Source organism: Echinococcus granulosus, assembly GCF_000524195.1.
Source record: "Echinococcus granulosus chromosome Unknown EG_S00005, whole genome shotgun sequence".
In the NCBI taxonomy this organism is placed as follows: Eukaryota; Metazoa; Platyhelminthes; class Cestoda; order Cyclophyllidea; family Taeniidae; genus Echinococcus; species Echinococcus granulosus.
Window position 1 is genome coordinate 2075171 of NW_020170385.1, and position 16887 is coordinate 2092057.

The 16887-nt window shown below is 40.8% G+C and overlaps 4 protein-coding genes across 4 annotated transcripts in view; 2 read left to right on the forward strand and 2 right to left on the reverse strand. All coding sequences in view use genetic code 11, as the record gives it.

Annotated features, from left to right (window-relative positions):
• Positions 1 to 5692: 5692 nt before the first annotated feature.
• EGR_01482 (NADH dehydrogenase [ubiquinone] iron-sulfur protein 8) lies at positions 5693 to 6576 on the reverse strand (the record flags this gene model as incomplete). The annotated part of the gene is made up of 2 exons (XM_024490731.1): positions 5693 to 5824; positions 6085 to 6576. 2 exons carry the CDS (start codon positions 6574 to 6576, stop codon positions 5693 to 5695), a joined length of 624 nt encoding a protein of 207 aa, XP_024355055.1.
• Positions 6577 to 6871: 295 nt separating this feature from the next.
• EGR_01483 (Crooked neck-like protein) lies at positions 6872 to 10678 on the forward strand (the record flags this gene model as incomplete). The annotated part of the gene is made up of 10 exons (XM_024490732.1): positions 6872 to 6940; positions 6973 to 7217; positions 7401 to 7905; positions 7971 to 8132; positions 8248 to 8376; positions 8504 to 8716; positions 8792 to 8938; positions 9359 to 9553; positions 9796 to 10020; positions 10316 to 10678. The coding sequence occupies 10 exons, from the start codon at positions 6872 to 6874 to the stop codon at positions 10676 to 10678; spliced, it is 2253 nt and encodes a 750-aa protein (XP_024355056.1).
• Positions 10679 to 11235: 557 nt separating this feature from the next.
• On the reverse strand, positions 11236 to 12606 carry EGR_01484 (SUMO-activating enzyme subunit; the record flags this gene model as incomplete). Its single annotated transcript, XM_024490733.1, has 7 exons — positions 11236 to 11331; positions 11438 to 11510; positions 11602 to 11677; positions 11756 to 11864; positions 11936 to 12020; positions 12052 to 12317; positions 12352 to 12606. The coding sequence occupies 7 exons, from the start codon at positions 12604 to 12606 to the stop codon at positions 11236 to 11238; spliced, it is 960 nt and encodes a 319-aa protein (XP_024355057.1).
• Positions 12607 to 12716: 110 nt separating this feature from the next.
• Positions 12717 to 16887, forward strand: part of EGR_01485 (hypothetical protein) — a gene marked incomplete at both ends in the record, with an annotated part of 5258 nt that continues 1087 nt past the window's right edge. Inside the window, 8 exons of the mRNA XM_024490734.1 lie at positions 12717 to 12820; positions 13197 to 13434; positions 14105 to 14163; positions 14248 to 14318; positions 14359 to 14645; positions 14878 to 14907; positions 15018 to 15041; positions 16181 to 16390. Of these exons, the coding sequence (XP_024355058.1) occupies positions 12717 to 12820; positions 13197 to 13434; positions 14105 to 14163; positions 14248 to 14318; positions 14359 to 14645; positions 14878 to 14907; positions 15018 to 15041; positions 16181 to 16390 (1023 nt within the window). The remainder of the gene's footprint in view (positions 12821 to 13196; positions 13435 to 14104; positions 14164 to 14247; positions 14319 to 14358; positions 14646 to 14877; positions 14908 to 15017; positions 15042 to 16180; positions 16391 to 16887) is intronic.

The following is a 16887-nucleotide window of genomic DNA, read 5'->3' on the forward strand; positions in this document are numbered from 1 at the left end:
CTTACTTCTTTCTTCAGCATATATTAAAAAGGGAAATTTGAATTATCATTCGCAAAACTATCCACAGACGTGTTTGCACATTATTTATTCACCACTCCTTTTACTGCAAGAGCTGGTTAGAACGGGCCACAAAACCATGTAAAATTGAAAGTTCCTGGATAACCGCATTTTCCATTTCCTGTGTGGATACAGTGGTTGAATAATGTAGTACCCCACGCCAATTTTTTTACTATTCCAAAAGTTTCAGAGAATATTAGGTGTAGCAAAGAACGGTTGAAGCCAGCAGTGCATTAGAAGTGTCTTCATTATCAGCATTTAGCAAAATATGGGTCCTCATATTTTGTCATCTTAAATATAGGAGATAAAAGTTCTTAAAAGCCTTATTTTAATGCGTTTCTCTTGAAGGCTCCAGATATTTGCCATCGGACCCTACTTCTATGCAGTATTAAATTCGTTTGGTGAAACTACCACAAAGAGAGAAGACTAGGAGTGGGATATTGCGAGGATTGTAATCTGGCACTGAGTGAATCGTTCAACAAACCTGATAGTATGAGGCAGCTTTGTGTTTACTACAGGGATAAAAAGTACTTACCCCCTGTCCCAATCAAACCCGTGCCATGTATAGTACACGTGTACGCGCATCGCATGAGCGAAACTTCTGCACATCCTAGTCAGACATAAGCAAGTAGTAGTAGAGGCAGACAAGCCTGTGAGGCAGTTAGCCATTTTATTTATGTTTTATGCGACGATGTTTTGAAAGGTCCTCGTATACAGGCGCCCAAGGCATAAGGAATATGGTCAGCTGAGGGTAAGAATAAGGACCACATTAAAAATAGGCAGTATGATGCAAGAAGGGATACCTTCACGGCACATCAAAATTAAGTAAAGCACCATTCTCTATTTATTCGTCAGGTTGCGAGTCCAGTTTAATTTTTAATTGGAACAAATTTAATGGATTAGAATATCGCTTAAAACGTTCAATCACTGCATTTCCGAACGTCGCACAAAAATCGTATTTTTAAATTAACAGGATCCAAGTGCTACGACGAGGCTAGGCGTCGCACCAAGACGTTTATGCGCCTTCATTTTACCACGGAGTCAACAAGAAAATCTCTCTAAAACAAACTTTCGAACCTATTACCACTTCTATCGCAGAGCAAAAAACAGTAAAATCTGTAAACAAATGACTAGCTTGTCTTGCTGCTGATGTTTTTGTTCACTTTTAATTCTGAGCGCTACTGAAACCGAAAACATTTTAAGTAGTGTAAAGGAAATTCAACCTGATGTATGTTTCAGACACCCTATTTAACTTATGAAACACTGACCTTTAATTGCAACTGGTCGGGATAACAACCAGCGTAATGAAATCTGCACTTAGGAGTCAGATTACTCCACTAGCGAATTGACAGTTAATGGCATTTCCACCTCTGGAAAGTGCAAAAAAACTAACAATTGGACGGTGAGTCACAAAACTCGTGTAAAAGTCACTTCGGTCGACGCAAAGCCGTAAAACGCCCAATAATTTAGGCTTTACGTACTCCATTCAGAAATGCGTCGACATCCGACAGGGCAAATAAAAGCCGTCAGTAAGGCAAAAGCATTAGCTGCAGCGGAGTATTTGATGTTAAAAGACCCAGGAAACCATGCTGGATTTCCAATTGAATATACTAATATTAAATAAAACATCTTTTTTCAACTGGCAAGAATTGTCTGATCGTCCTAATTTGAATGCAACATTTTCATTTGGTTAAGGATAGGTAATTGTTACTTTTAAGGCAATATTAAATCGACCAATTGGTGCCATTAGATGAAATTTTGATTTCAAAGTAAGCTGAGTAAAGGAAGATGTGGATAATCATATCAGACATACATGTTTTATAAAGAAGCCTCTCATTGAGGGAGAGTCTTAACAGCATGTTATAGATAACTGCAAGACCCACAACCCGAGGTGTTGGAAGCGAGAGTAAGTAAGGAGACGTTATTTATGAATGTCTGTTTTGTTAACAAGCGTTAGGAAGCAGCTGATTCAGTTGCACAAGTGGTACTGATGGCATTATGGTCGCTGTCAACAAAGCTGGCGTTCAAGCCAGTCAAGGTAGTGGCACGTGTCAGCAAACGGCTTCACGACACCCTTAGGGGAAAGTCAAAAGGGCATTAATGTTTCTGAACACTGAATAACACATATGATGTCGCTTCTTTTTCAGCGTATTTGTGACGTAAACTTTACAAGAAAAATCTTTTAGACGTGATGAATAAGTCAAATATGCAATCCGGAGAAATGGAACGTCCTGAGTATAGATAGAGATGAACGCAAAATGATACACTGGTGAGTTCTTAAATGGTAGCCATGGCTCGGAAACGAACTGTGCAGGTTTGAGTAGAGTAGGCTTATCATCATAGGTCGCCTTGTTCACTGCTGATTGATTAAAAACAGGGTGAATCTTTCTTTTCAAAACAGATATTATTAAGCAATTAGCACACTCTCAGGTCTCATAAATTGACACTTCGCAAAAATATGTGGAATGCACAAAATTGCTACGTTCTTAGCCTAAACCTCATAACGCTGTATGTATGTCTGTATATATGTAAGTATTTTATATCATTTTGTTACAAACCGCCTGTACTAATTGGTTGAATATGATTATGTTAGTGTGGATCTGCAGAAACCTAACATGTGTTTCTGGCCTAAACTTTGTTTGTCAACAAGCGCAACACAAACAGTATTTCCCGATTTGTTAGTAGGAAAATGGGAAATGTGTGTAACATGCTTAACTTTACCATCTGAGTGATCAGAGGCAAAAGCAATAGTTGTGCTTGAAAGAGGTTGATTAGATCTTGCTTATATTTGAAATACATATACGTTAAGAGAACCATTACTGCCTTAATACGCATTACTTTGAGTCTTGGGTGTATACATCTACTTTCAGTGATTCCATTTGCCAACATTTTCAATGTGTTGGTGCAAAAAGATGGAACACAACCAAATCCAACTGATTTGGCTTGGGGAAAACAAATTAATCTTCTTCGACCCTACAAATAGGGTAGCTTAGATCCCAGCAAAATTTGAACCAGACCTGTCGGAAGAACTGAAGCGATTGGGCGAACTCCATTTAATCTCACACCTGGTGGTTAGTTGGTTCAGCTTTCGTTGCATTACAAGTGGCTGATAACGTAGTCAAATGTTATTTACCAGTTGTGGTGCGGTACCTCCTTTGTAAGGGTACATTTCGGGAAGGCGCAACCGAGTTGAGGAAAATGCGGACTACGACGCCGTATCACTTTGCGCACACTTTCCCATGTAAACCCATAAACTCGATGGCAGCTTTTATCTCATCGAACTTTTATTTCACTTTTGGAACTGCAACTGGAAGTAACCACGAGAGGAATTTTGGGAATTAGTACAAATAAAAGCATATTTTTATGAAATAGCCCGCTTAAACAACAGTCCGAGGCATTTAAGCCTTCTAACTCAGCACGCCTTACCAATACGTCCTTTGTAGTTCTGCACAACCAGTTAAAACTACTTGATACTGAGGGAACTCTAAAGCTCCTCTTTTCCACCAAAGGATTAAGCAAGAATAAGTATTTTGGCAAATTCCATTTCATTTGAACGGAACAAAGAATAAGTAGCTACACAAATGATCGGAGCTTATCTTTGGGACATGCGTAAAAAGCGATTTTTATCTGGTAGAAAATACATTAATGCAATGGGGGTATTTTAGTAGATAGGCATTGTTTGGTAAAGATCAAGATTTAAGCCAGGATTCCCTTATGCACACCTAATTTACTGTGCATCTGTCGTAGGCCTGACGAATTTGATTGTCCACTCAAGCGATTAAATACCTACTAGAGAATACTGGCAATTTTGAATCGTATTACATCGGATTATGTAAAAATTAACTTACACTGAAACCAGCGTTGTCCATTGCGTCACGACTCTGCGTAATATCTCATTATGCGTTTCGAGATAAAGGTGAATTTTTCGGTCCCGATTGTTCAACTCTAATCTTCATCGCCCCTTTACAAGTACAGGAGCGTGAAGCAGCGACCAGACGGTTGGAAATGCCAAGCTTGTGTCACGGAGCGCCTGTTAGGTGGTGAATCACCAGCCCATGTCTTGAAGGACCCCATGCTGTGCCAAAAAGACCCACTTGGCTATGGCCAAGTACAACCCTCTGTAAAAAAGTAGTTAACATTGTAAGAATTGCCTAGTGGTGAAGACGAGTGAGTGCATTTAGAACTGTCCATTTGCACAGATGATGGAAGACTTTATTTTCAATGGTCAGAACCTAGAGTAAATGAAACATGTGTTTCAAAGACACTTCGAGCAAAACAAACAAATCCTTTGAAACAGGAAACATATTGCCTTCACCGTGGGCTCATAAGTGATTGGACGGTCACAAAATAAGCAAACACCCCAGTGGCAAGCCTGGGCTTAGTAAAAATAGTACAGTAATGCTCCGTGCACCCGCGCTTCGAGATTTGCGAAATTCCTATAAGGGGCTAACATATTTAACTTCTATGGAACACGAAGTGTCCATTCTGACAAAGAAGCAGAAACGCAAGTCATTACGCTTACAGTAGCATCCATTGCTTGGTTTCACCTTACTGCAAGTGCAAAAAAAGAGGGCCATCGAATTAGTTTACAGCACGAACAACATTTGCCCGCTGTACTGTAATTGTGCTAGTGTGGCAAATAGCCACTAGCCTATATTATACTCTAGTTTTACGCTAACCATTATTTTTTTAGGGGTAGTGCATTAAACCAACCTTTACATGGGATTAAGGTACTCTAGACCATGCTTAGTATCCTACCCAGGTATCTTGTTCTAGAATCGTACCAAGCATCTGCGACTTTTTCTGATCCCCAGTGGGTTCTGGAACCTGACCCTGCGCATGTTTGGGGCGTTGCTATATGCCCATAACACCATTTCTTCCCAGTAAAAAAGCACACCTCCAATGGGAACAGTAAAGCCCCTTTCTTAACACTATAGACGCAATATTATCATCTAATAACGCAAATCACAGCTTAGCCATTTCGAATACTAAGAAGGGTTTGCTTCAGTGTACCTCCAACTGACATGTGCAAGGTCTCCGAGACCAGGGTTTAAACTATCCAATTCAACCCAGATTTTAGCAAATAAAAGAATAAGGTCCGTCCAATCTACCTGTGAAGTCAGGCTCATTGGATTACTCCACGTAGCCCCGCGCCGTATTTTTAAGTGGCCTAAAATCCTTCGGCACCAGCGGCGATATCAACTCACTACAACCTACTTAGGTACTTGGTAGTAGAACTTACATCAACTTTATCAGATGATAGCACCGCCAGGCAGAGCATCACACGACCCGCTGAGACAACCACTATCCACCAAGCCTTGACAGCTAGACTGGTTTAAAGAATTCATTGTGAACTGGTCGCTTGGATCCCGTATAATACGGGTACATCTGGTCCGCGATGCAACTTGCAGGACGTGGGAAGAAACCAATCAAACTCTACACAACCGACAAACTGTCTTGTAGAATGGCTGCACAAAGTACATCAGAACCAACTAGACGAGGTCAAAAGCAACTTAAGAAGGCCGTTAAGCACTAGTGACTAGAATTAAACAAAAAAATGATACATCAGTACCAAACTGTTGCCACCAAATGGGAAACAATCCCTACAAAGTATAAAGATAAATGTAGTACAGTCTTAGCGATAGAGATAGTCTGCATTGATATTTGCAGCTATTTCCACTTCCCACCGGTCTCCGTTTTCCAAAAGTTTCTCCTTATTGTATAAAAGCTCCTCGTGGGTTTCCGTCGAAAACTCGAAATTGGGACCCTAATGTAATTGAAGGAAAAAATACGATCAAGATACTTTTACAAACCCAACTCTAAATAACGACGAAGCACATGCAAATAACTTCGAGAGAATCAATTTGAAAACATCAGGACAAACATATAAAAAGTAAATCAGTTTGTAATACGAACAACCCCCTAAAGTCACTATTTAGCTAAATTCAGAAAGAGCCTGGAGATATGACCAAAGAGTTTTTCGTCTTACTATCTACTTTAGCTCTACACAACTACAGCAGAGCGTACCTCAACAATGGCATCAACAGGACAAGCTTCTTGGCAGAAACCACAGTATATGCACTTAGTCATATCTATGTCATAACGAGTCGTACGTCGGCTGCCGTCTTCTCTAGGTTCAGCTTCAATAGTTATAGCCTGGGCGGGGCAAATAGCCTCACATAACTTGCATGCAATGCAACGTTCCTCACCACTACCGTAACGACGAAGTGCGTGTTCTCCACGAAATCGGGGACTAAGGGGACCTTTTTCAAAGGGGTAGTTGATAGTTGCCGGCTCCTTCAGCATGTACCCAAGAGTGATACCGAAGCCCTTTATGATCTCAGTCAGCAAAAGCTTGCGTGCAAGCGTATCAACGCCTTCGACCATGGAATCATCCTCGGGTGTCTTTGAAACAATTTTGTAATTTCCAAGAACAGCTGAGGAATTAAAAGTACATCGAGAGGTGGATAAAAGACGCGCCGACAAGATCCTACATCTATGCAAACCCAATGCCGACATCCTGTAATGCGGCGCAGTGTGAATAATAAGTCAAAACAAAAAAATGCATTTCCACAAAAATATTATTTATTCTCTTTTGTTTTTTTAAGAAAAAGACAATAACATTTAAAAATTGTCATCACAGTAAAATGCTCTGCAACATTTTTTGATTTTAAATGTTAAATATTCAGAGTGTTTTGGCGGTGCTTCATGCATTTACACAGAATAAGATTTTTCAAGGCTTATTATTTTAGTTTATGGCGCGCCAGACAAAGAGGCTGGTGACTTGGTTGTGAGCTGCACTTGGCGGGTAGTGATGGCCTCCAATGACCCTGTTGGTGATCAGGCGTCTTTAGATCGGACAAAGAGAGCAAAGTTTGCTAAGGTAGTTCAATAAACTTGACCTTTTACGTTGAGGTGAAAAATAAAACCCCTGCTCCGATACAAATTACCGCCGAGCAAATTCTCAGAGAGGCCAAGAATAGGGAACTTGAGGTTGCCCCGGTGGCCCCGACCCAAAAAATCACAAATCTTGCTGAATTGCGGGATTTTCAACTTCGAAAACGCAAGGATTATGAAGACAATATTCGAAAGAACCGACTTGCCATGCAAAATTGGATTAAGTATGCAAAATTCGAGGAAAGTCAGGGGGAATTGCAGAGGTTGGTTTAATTTTCGTGTTTTGTGCTTTTTGATTTTTGCGCTCTGTATGCTTCTTAATTAGCTAGTGAAAGTGTAAATTTAGCTGCTTGCCTAACACTTTATCCAATTTATCTATTAGGTCTCTGTATCACTTGATAGCTGTTTTACATGCTGACATTTTAGTTTCAATTCCCTATTTATAGAGCACGTTCCATTTTCGAGCGCGCGCTTGATGTGGACTTTCGTAATATAGGACTGTGGCTTAAGTACGCTGACATGGAAATGAGGAACAAACAAGTGAATCATGCGCGCAACCTTTGGGATAGAGCTGTTACATTGATTCCAAGAGCCAACCAATTTTGGTATAAGTATACCTACATGGAGGAATTGCTGGGTAACATCGCAGGAGCTCGCCAAGTATTTGAACGGTGGATGGAGTGGGAACCAGAAGAGCAGGCGTGGCACGCTTACATCAACTTTGAATTACGATATAAAGAGCTGCAACGTGCTCGATTGATTTATGAACGTTTCGTCCTGGTCAATCCTGAACCCAAGAATTGGGTAAAATATGCCAAATTCGAGGAAAGGAATGGTTATATTAATTCAGCCCGGAAAGTGTTTGAAAGGGCTGTTGGGTTTTATGGAAGCGACAATCCACAGGCTCGTTTGCTCATCGAATTTGCTAGGTTTGAAGAGAGGCAGAAAGAGGTAGGCTATCTTATTTTGCGTTCACACGTTTTTCTTGCTAATTGGTCCTGTTTGCTTGGTCTTAGCACGACCGTGCTAGAGTCATATACAAATATGCTCTCGATAATCTTCCATCCAATGAATGCCCTGAAATTTATAAGGCGTTCACATTGCACGAGAAGAAGTATGGTGATCGTCTTGCGATTGAGGGAGTCATCCTTAACAAACGAAAATTCCAGTATGAGTCAGTAAGCTAATGTTTTTAGTTTTTAAATTACAAATTTACCTATTCGTGTGGATTATGTCATGATCACGTCATATGAATTCCTTGAAGTAAATGTATTCATTCTAAAATATTTTTAGGAGGTGGAAGCGAATCCTCATAACTACGATGTCTGGTTTGATTACGTTCGCCTAATGGAGGAGGAAGGCTCGGTCGAGCAAACACGAGAGCTGTACGAACGAGCAGTCGCGAATTTTCCCCCCATTAAGGTAACGGAGATGAGTTTCTGACCTTTACAATATTCCAACGTGCTAAATGGTAGCTTCTCGTGATTTTCTTGAGCTCTGAATGCGAGGATCAAGAACGTTAATGAATAATATGTAATTTCGGTTTCAGGAGAAACGCTACTGGCGTCGATATATTTACCTGTGGATAAATTATGCTCTCTATGAAGAGTTGGTAGTGGGAGATGTAGAGAGAACTCGTGAGGTTTATAACTTTGCCCTCCGTCTTATTCCCCATCGAAAGTTCACGTTCGCCAAAATGTGGCTGTATGCGGCGAAGTTTGAGATTCGTCAGAAGCAGCTGACAAGCGCTCGCAAGTTATTGGTGCGCAATGGCTTTTACTTCAATTCACACCCGCATTGAAGATTTCTCTGTGAATTAGTGAATATCGCTTTTCAGGGTTCAGCGCTCGGCAAGTGTCCCAAGGCTAAACTCTTTCGAGGGTATATTGAATTGGAGATCCAGCTGCGCGAATTCGATCGCTGTCGTAAACTTTATGGAAAATTTCTGGAATTCTCATCGGAGAGCTGCACAACCTGGATGCGTGTAAGTTTTTTAGGCGTCGCTTCTTACGCTACAAAAGCTAGGTATGAATAACACTTTTTTCTCAGTTGATTTTCCATGGTTAAGGTGGAACTGGTAGTATTGCAACAGACTGCAGAGTATTTCGGTCTCTTACTCCGCGCCTGCTTTGCTAATTTAATTCATGTAAAGTTTACCGGTACACTCGTTTTGTGATTCTACGAACGTGGTGAAAATATGAGCGTGGCCTTGGTTTGTCGTGAGACATGCATAAACTGTTCACTCGCGTTTAGTGCTTTTTAAATCCCTTGGATAGAACGAAGTTACTTTAGTGCGTACTTATTGAACTGAACAATTTTTGCAACGGTAAATCCTATGGTTTTTCCGAGACTATTGGAGGTTGTATTACTTTTTTTGCTGCATTGAATTTGCTTTGTAACGTAGTATGCAGAAATGGAGGCTCTGTTGGATGAGGTGGAGCGAGCTCGTGCTATTTATGAATTGGCGATTTCGCAACCGCTTTTGGATATGCCCGAGATTCTCTGGAAGGCATACATCGACTACGAGATCGAGCAGCGCGAGTGGGATCGTGCGCGTGTCCTCTATCGCCGTCTTATGGAAAAGACGAATCACGTTAAAGTAAGAAAGGGAATGGTCTTTTAGCTCCCGACACTGACATCTAATCCATCGCTATCCTGAGTAAATGACACGGTAATACGTCACGGCTTACTTCATTATTGAAATACTTGGTACAAGATTAGTTGTTTCTATGGATGTAGGGCTCCATGGTAGTCATAATTAATAGGTAATGTCCCCATATAAACAAGCAGTTAATCGTGTGTGAGTAATGGTTGGGCTTTTTTGGGGTCTATTATTTGTAGGTTTGGCTAAGTATGGCAAATTTCGAACTGTGCGCGCAGAACTCTGTGGCGGAGGAGGAAGAAAACGAGAGATTTTCTGGTGCCACCACTGTAGCCAATGAGCAAGAAGCGCGGGCGGCCATCGAGCGCGCTCGCGCCGTCTATCGCGAGGCTAATGTGGCTCTTTGCAAGGCCAATGAAAAGGAGCAGCGCGTCCAACTCATTGAGGAGTGGAAAACATTCGAGGTGAATTTACTGGTGTAGTATACTTGGGAGTAATCACTTAACTCCCTCCGCTATTTATGAATAGATTACACTTAATGCAATCATTCTCACCACAACTTGTCCGTCGAGAGGAAGAGAGAAAAGGAAATGCTACACTGCGAGGCTAGTCTCTCAACTGTAATCTAGTAATAGGTTAGTCCGACAAATGCGCTTAAAAGTGAGGGTGAAAAGTGTATCCACTATTGACATTGCGGAATTGATGAAAAAAAGAACCCACTTCCTAAACCATTCAGTAGCGTCTTTATATGCACTATAGGAGGAGTATGGGGATGAGGAGACGCAGAAAGAGGTGGCGGGTTTCGAGCCGCAGCGAGTGGTGCGCAGCCGTCGAGTGGAGGAGGGTGGCGCTGGCAGTGGTTGGGAGGAGTATGTTGAGTACATTTTCCCCGACACTGCCGCCGAGCAGCCGAACCGCAAGCTGCTCGCCTTCGCCAACAAATGGGCAATGCTCCACGAACACTCCGACGATGACGATGAGGAGGAGCAGGAGGTGGAAGAGAATAGCAAATATGTTACTGCTGATGAAAACGGTGTACCCAGCAATGCCGACAGAAGTACTAACGCTGTAGCAACTGAGACGGCGAGTATGAATGGAATTCACTACACGCCGGGTAATTGAGAAGTGGCTCTTTTGGAGAGATGTGTACAGCTTCGGAAATTGTGTATTATATGAAGCGAGTTAATATGCAGTGATTCACAATGCTCATTTATTATGCTGTCCGTCTAGCCCTAATTCCTGCATAACGGTATGCAGCTGATGTGTGCTTAGGTTTGAACTGTCGCATAGCATCTAGCTGGGATAATTCAAAGCATTACAATCCAGTAAATTGCACACAATTAGTGCATCAAGCCATCATCAGTAGCGGTGACTGTCTGTAATTTTTGCCTAGTGATTTCTTGCCTTCGCGGGTCGAGTCCGGCACGAGCATCACTGACATCCAAAATATGCACTTAAGAGGCCCCACTTTCATTTGCCATGCCCCTATCCATTTCAAAGCTGGCGGTTACCGTCGAAAGATCGCTGATGCAAACTTTTAAGAGAGAAGTAGCTAACGCACCTGCCCTATTTGTGGCTGGTGATGCCTGGGGTGCACAGATTGAATAAAAAACAAGTCGACCATTTAAGATGGCCCTATTTTTGGTGCGAAATTGTAATTAGGACGAAATGCAATACAGCTAAGGACGTTTTGGGAGCCACAGAACAGTCACTTCGCACGATCTTCCGTCCACAAAGTACCAATTGCCTCTCGGTTCACCCTTGTGAGACAAGTCCTAAAAAACAGGTGCTTAGTCACACATGGAACCGAAGATGAAAAATTAACAGCATGATAAACACCATCAAGCTCAATAGCAAAACATGAAAGCGGAGATCAATCACCTGAACGATTTCTTGCGATATAATTCCACCGATGATGGCATTTATTGCGACGAGTGAAGGCCCACAGCAGGATCTGTGAATGAAAAGTGCGTAAGAAGAATACAAGCAACGAGTTGTAATTATGCAAGAGCTACTACTCAAAGTCATCATCCGACAATAGTGACGTCGGAACACCGAGATTTTCTGCGACCCGAGGCCAAATTTCCTTAAGATTTTGAGTGGATATGGGACAATTGAGCTCTGAAATAACTAAAATAATAAAATTCTACAAAAGGGAACCAGCACATTTTTCACACAGTCGAAATACACATAGCCTACGTCGTGTAAGATAAAATCCTTTCGGCATTCGTTTAGCCACCAATGGCGCGTTTGTGTTAACATGCCAGTTAACTTCGAAGAAGGTCTTCAAAGAAGGGTATTCAACAGTCTAAATATGAAAGTGGTGTCAGAAAACGATGCATAAAGTCCAATTACATGAAAAGGAAACGACAGACTTACCGACCAATTTTTGTTTCCGTTGGGTGCGGCAGGAAGGGGACTGTCCGTGGCAGGTTTGGGATTCCGGATCTGCCTACAATCGTCTCTACAGAGGTGAGAAAAGATATTGAGCAGACCCATCGTGGGTGTAGCAACCAAGGTCAGCAAAGCCGACTGCATGCATCCCAAAGGACATAACACAGTGTATTTTCGGCCTATTTGGTCGACTAGTAAACTTCATAGCATAATCAGTCCAGTGCTTAAATGCTCCTTCCACCGCAATTATTACTTCATCATAATCCTGGTATTCTTTTGTGAGGAAGTCTGGACTCGTAATTTTCTCGCATCTGATATTAACCACTTCATTGAGAGCTCGCGCCCTCTTCATTGCCGAAATATTCCTCTTTCAAAGAAGTAGATAAGAACGTAAGGACTACCATCTGTCCTACATGACGTCCTTCATATAAAAAACATTGTTCGATATCGCTTTGATCAACTACTTTATCGTCACACAATGTTAACGTGTCAACTCCACAAAGAACAATGTTTTTGATGATTTCGCCGGAGACAGGTGGAAGTCCAATGAGAAGTAGCTTTGCTTTCTTTAATTTAGCTTGTGCTTCCAAACCCCACAATCGGATCTGCCGATCGTATAAAGCAGCCTCCTCTTCGGAGATGTCCTGTGAGCTCATCCACGAAGGTATGTCAGAGGTCACACTGATTCAAATTAGGCGGGTAAGTCTTAAAGTTATTTTTTTAGCTTTGCGGTGCAATTAAGCAGTAATCACTCTCAAGGTTATGTATGTCATCTAAGACTACTGATAATAGACGCATAATAATGAAGCAAATTAAATTTATCTTTATTAAAATTTTGGTTAAGACAGAAAAACAAAATTTACCAGTTTCGTTAAATCCCTTTTGTAGATCCTTTGTTGACCACCGCTTTTGTTATACTGAATACTAGCAGGCAATTTGACCTTAGTGTAATGAGCGGCATTCCAACTCTGCCTTTGAATCGGTTGCTTGTGTCTGCGACTCAATTATTGCGCAATTGTCTACTTATTTTATAAAACGGCATTTTCACTTAGTTTTTATTATAAGGCAAAAAAATTTTGCAATAAGACATACTGTTTAACTCACTTTTTCTGCCTCAACGCTGTTGTGGCATTTACGATCGTTGTTGAGTTTTTAGCACAATTGTATTAATCACTTAGGCAGAAACGTTTTCATGTTGTAACATTTGTAAAAAAATAAACAAAGTTGTTTTTTTGTTCTTTAAAAGGCTAGTTGTTTTTGTTTGCTTTCTGCAGATCAATATGATTACCTCTGCACTCATGACGCCTGATGAGAAGCGTTATTTTGAGAATTTGGTTTCTTTTAACAGCAGAGTTAAAGTGTCTTGCGTTGCGCGTCTTTACAAGGCAGCGTATCAGAGTTGGATTCTAGTTTCCTCTGGAGTTGTTACACTCGAAGAACTTTTTGTCCTAAACGTTGTGTCAATTTGTTTCTACGGCAAAAAAGTGAGTTCTAGCCTTTCAATGCAATAACAAATACCTTTTGATAATTTTAAAACACTTATTGGCAAATGTTTGATAATATGGGTGGGAGGATATCGATTTTGCTCTTTTATTTATTGAATTGGCTTTATGGGCTGATCACAATTTGTAGGCGTAATAGATGCTTTTACAAACATAAATATATCTTACCTAAACCTTTTTAATATGATTTTTCGGTCTTTTCAGCGAATTTTGAAGTTCAGTTAGTAATACGACTCGAGTTCCGTCGCAGTCGTTTGGTAAAAATGTCCTTTTTATTTCGCCGCTCTCTGTCATACACTGAAAACTTAATCTGATCTATCATAAAAAGACGAAACCAGGTCTCAAATTGCATGGTTTTTTTTAAAGATGGACTATTTTGGAATACATGTTTTGGCCGGACCCTTTGTGATGTGGAGATGGACAATACATTATAAAAAGTCTACCGAGTATTCTCTAAACTAGGGCAATATTGTTGCTTCTGACTCCCACTGCACTTTTACACATTGGTGTTGTATTAATGCTGAGTTTGTGTGCTAAATTTTATTACTGAAACACGCACTTTTTAGAGTCCCTTTATTTTAGACAAAACTGAGCTGAATAACATTTGATACAACTCTATTTTTTAAATAATCTTTTAACTTTTTTTTCTGAGAATGTTGATTTTCTCAGATCTTTGGGGTCTGAAGTGTACAGTTGCAAATCAGTCCTTAGGTAAGGAAAACCGGTGGTTCTGAAGAAGGGAAATAAACGTTGTGCAAAATTTGAGAAAGCGTTTTTTTACTTGAAATTTACAAGAAGCATTCGTGCACTTGCCCTTCGGCTGCACAGTTTTGTGTCTTTCCTTAAGGTAATTGCACATCAAGGAAGTATGTGCATGCTAAGTTGTATTTGTTCAATTAACTTAAGATATAGATTATCTGACTAAATTATGCCGTTCTCTACCCATTTGCTTATTGTTACTTATGCGATTTCAGGAGGGTAGAAAACTAATCAAGACAGACTTGTATAAAGAGATGGAATACCAACAATGTACACCTCAATTTCACTTATTCCATGGTGTGGTTTGCCCTCTCGGCTTGGCCTTTGCTTGCCCCAAGGAAGCAAATGACTTATTTACTTTTGTTCAGGCCAAAATAAATCCTCCTCCCGCCCAAAATGGGAGGTTTGCTGCTTTGATGTATAAAGCAAAAAGAGTAAGGTTTTATTAATGTGTATTTTAATGAAATGAGATGCAAAATTAATGGTACAGCTATTCTGAATTATGACATTATGACGCCTGCAATTTGCGTATTTTACCAAATAAGTGCTTAGAAGTGCAAGGTGTTTAAACTTATAACAAGAAACGATAAACTTAAATATTTTTGGCAATATTAGGCCTGGTTTTCGTGGTGAGGCATTCGTTACTTTATTCTTTTTTTATTACAGGGGATTCACGGAGTAGCTGAAAGGGTAGCGGTAAGCGAAATTACTTGGCTTGTTGCGGCTCATATAAACTATTCCAGGAGTCTGCAGTCTCAAAATTCATATATTCCACTGCTCAAGTCTGTTGTTTTTTTAATTTTTAGGGACATCTTCGAAATGAGAATCAGGTGAGTACAACTTTGTTGATAGTTATACCAGTGCCTCTATTGCTTTTAGTCTGTTAAATGGCAAATGATGCTCTATAGGCCAATGTAAAGTTTGACCAGAGTGGTTTCAAGCACATCGAGCACGTCGGCATGGATTCTAATGGAAAGGGCTTGAGAATCGAAGCGCAAACCAAAGAATTGGCCAAGGAGCTGCTTGAGGTACTCGGACTAAAAGCACAGTCTGAAATAGAGATGGCAGCCGTCATTAACCTGATTGAAAAGTGTGGAGTAACGGAGGTAAAAGCCTTATATTGGTCACTTTAGCCTTTCTTTGAAATTTTGTGGAATTTTTAAGTCCCTATTTTTATTTACTACGATATTAATGTTCCTCCACTGTGCATATTTGCGATAAAATTTTGTAAATGTGAGGATGTCTCACTTTAGTGATCGAGAGTGGCTGGCTCATAAGGTTCGCAGATAATTTGTAACTAAACTTCTGATTGCATATAAGTTAGAGTACTTATTTGGAAGAGCAAATTATTCCTCCCCCAAAAAATCTGATTCCGTAACACACTATGCTCATTTGACTATCGGTTACTTAATGAGGTGCTTTTCTGTGTTTTCACTTGAACCTACTCTTGATGGGTGGCTGTGTCGATAAACCCAGCGCCACCTTGAAGCATGCGCAAGAGGGTGTTGAAATCCTGCGCCAGTGGTACAGCGAGCAGGAGGAAGGTCTAATCAGACATCGTGTTTTAATCAACTATCATATTTTCCTTGTCTTATACGGACACATTCGCATTCTCAAGCAAAATGCGGAAAAAGGGATGGTTAACATTTCCTTGTGCAGATTGTGGGTGCAAGTGTTGCTAAAATATCATGCACCATAGCCTTTACTCCTGTCTCCGTTTTGAGAGAGTTCACTGCTTGAGATTTCAGGGGTTATGTTTGATCTGCAACCATCGATACCAAAAATGTTAATGCTCCTGCGAAACTCGTTTAAGGGTTGCACGTGTATTTCTGGCTGCCTTGTCTTCAACACGTTTGTTCTCGCCTCCGACGACGACACATATAACACAACTTCTGAACGCTACCGAAAATTTGATGGGGCATGCAGGTCTTTGGCTCCTGATTGAAATAATTCTTTATGTTTTTTACAGGTACAGGAAGCATTAGAAATTCACAACTATACGGAGTTGGAGAAGTCAACACGATCAACACCAGCAGTAACACCACCACCTGCACCACCACCACCACCACTTGCACCACCTGCACCACCACCACCACTACCATCACAACAGCCGGCCAATGATGATCGCGGTAAACTGCTCAACTCAATTGAGGGGTTTGACGTCACCAAGCTAAGACAGGTATAACACTCATTTATATTTCTCTATTTCATCACCGAAGCCCAATCACGCGGAAATTAGTGTGTTGAATGGGCAGTTCAATCCCGTCAAATGCAACCCGAGTTTTTTTTCTGTTGGAAATTACGTCTAGGTAAAAAGAGCTGACGAGCCGGAAAGCCTACCTAACAAAGGCCCCATCGCTATGGCTTCAATCCAAACAGCGTTGGCTCAAATGCTGAATGACCGTAGGAAGTATCTGGAAGGATGCGATTCAGATGAAGATACCTGACTAATAATTTCCACTTTCGTCACATTCTTGCTGTTACAAGTTCATTTATAGTTCATCTTTGGCAAAAATGCCATCGACGATGGGTTTGCATTCCTGAATTGGGAATTTCAAACCCTTTTTTGATCAAATATAAGCAGTGAAAAATTCTCGCACATGTTTTGTAAAATGTACTTACTTTCATCAGGTCGTCGTTAAACTATTTCAAGTACCAATCACAGCTTTAGTAATT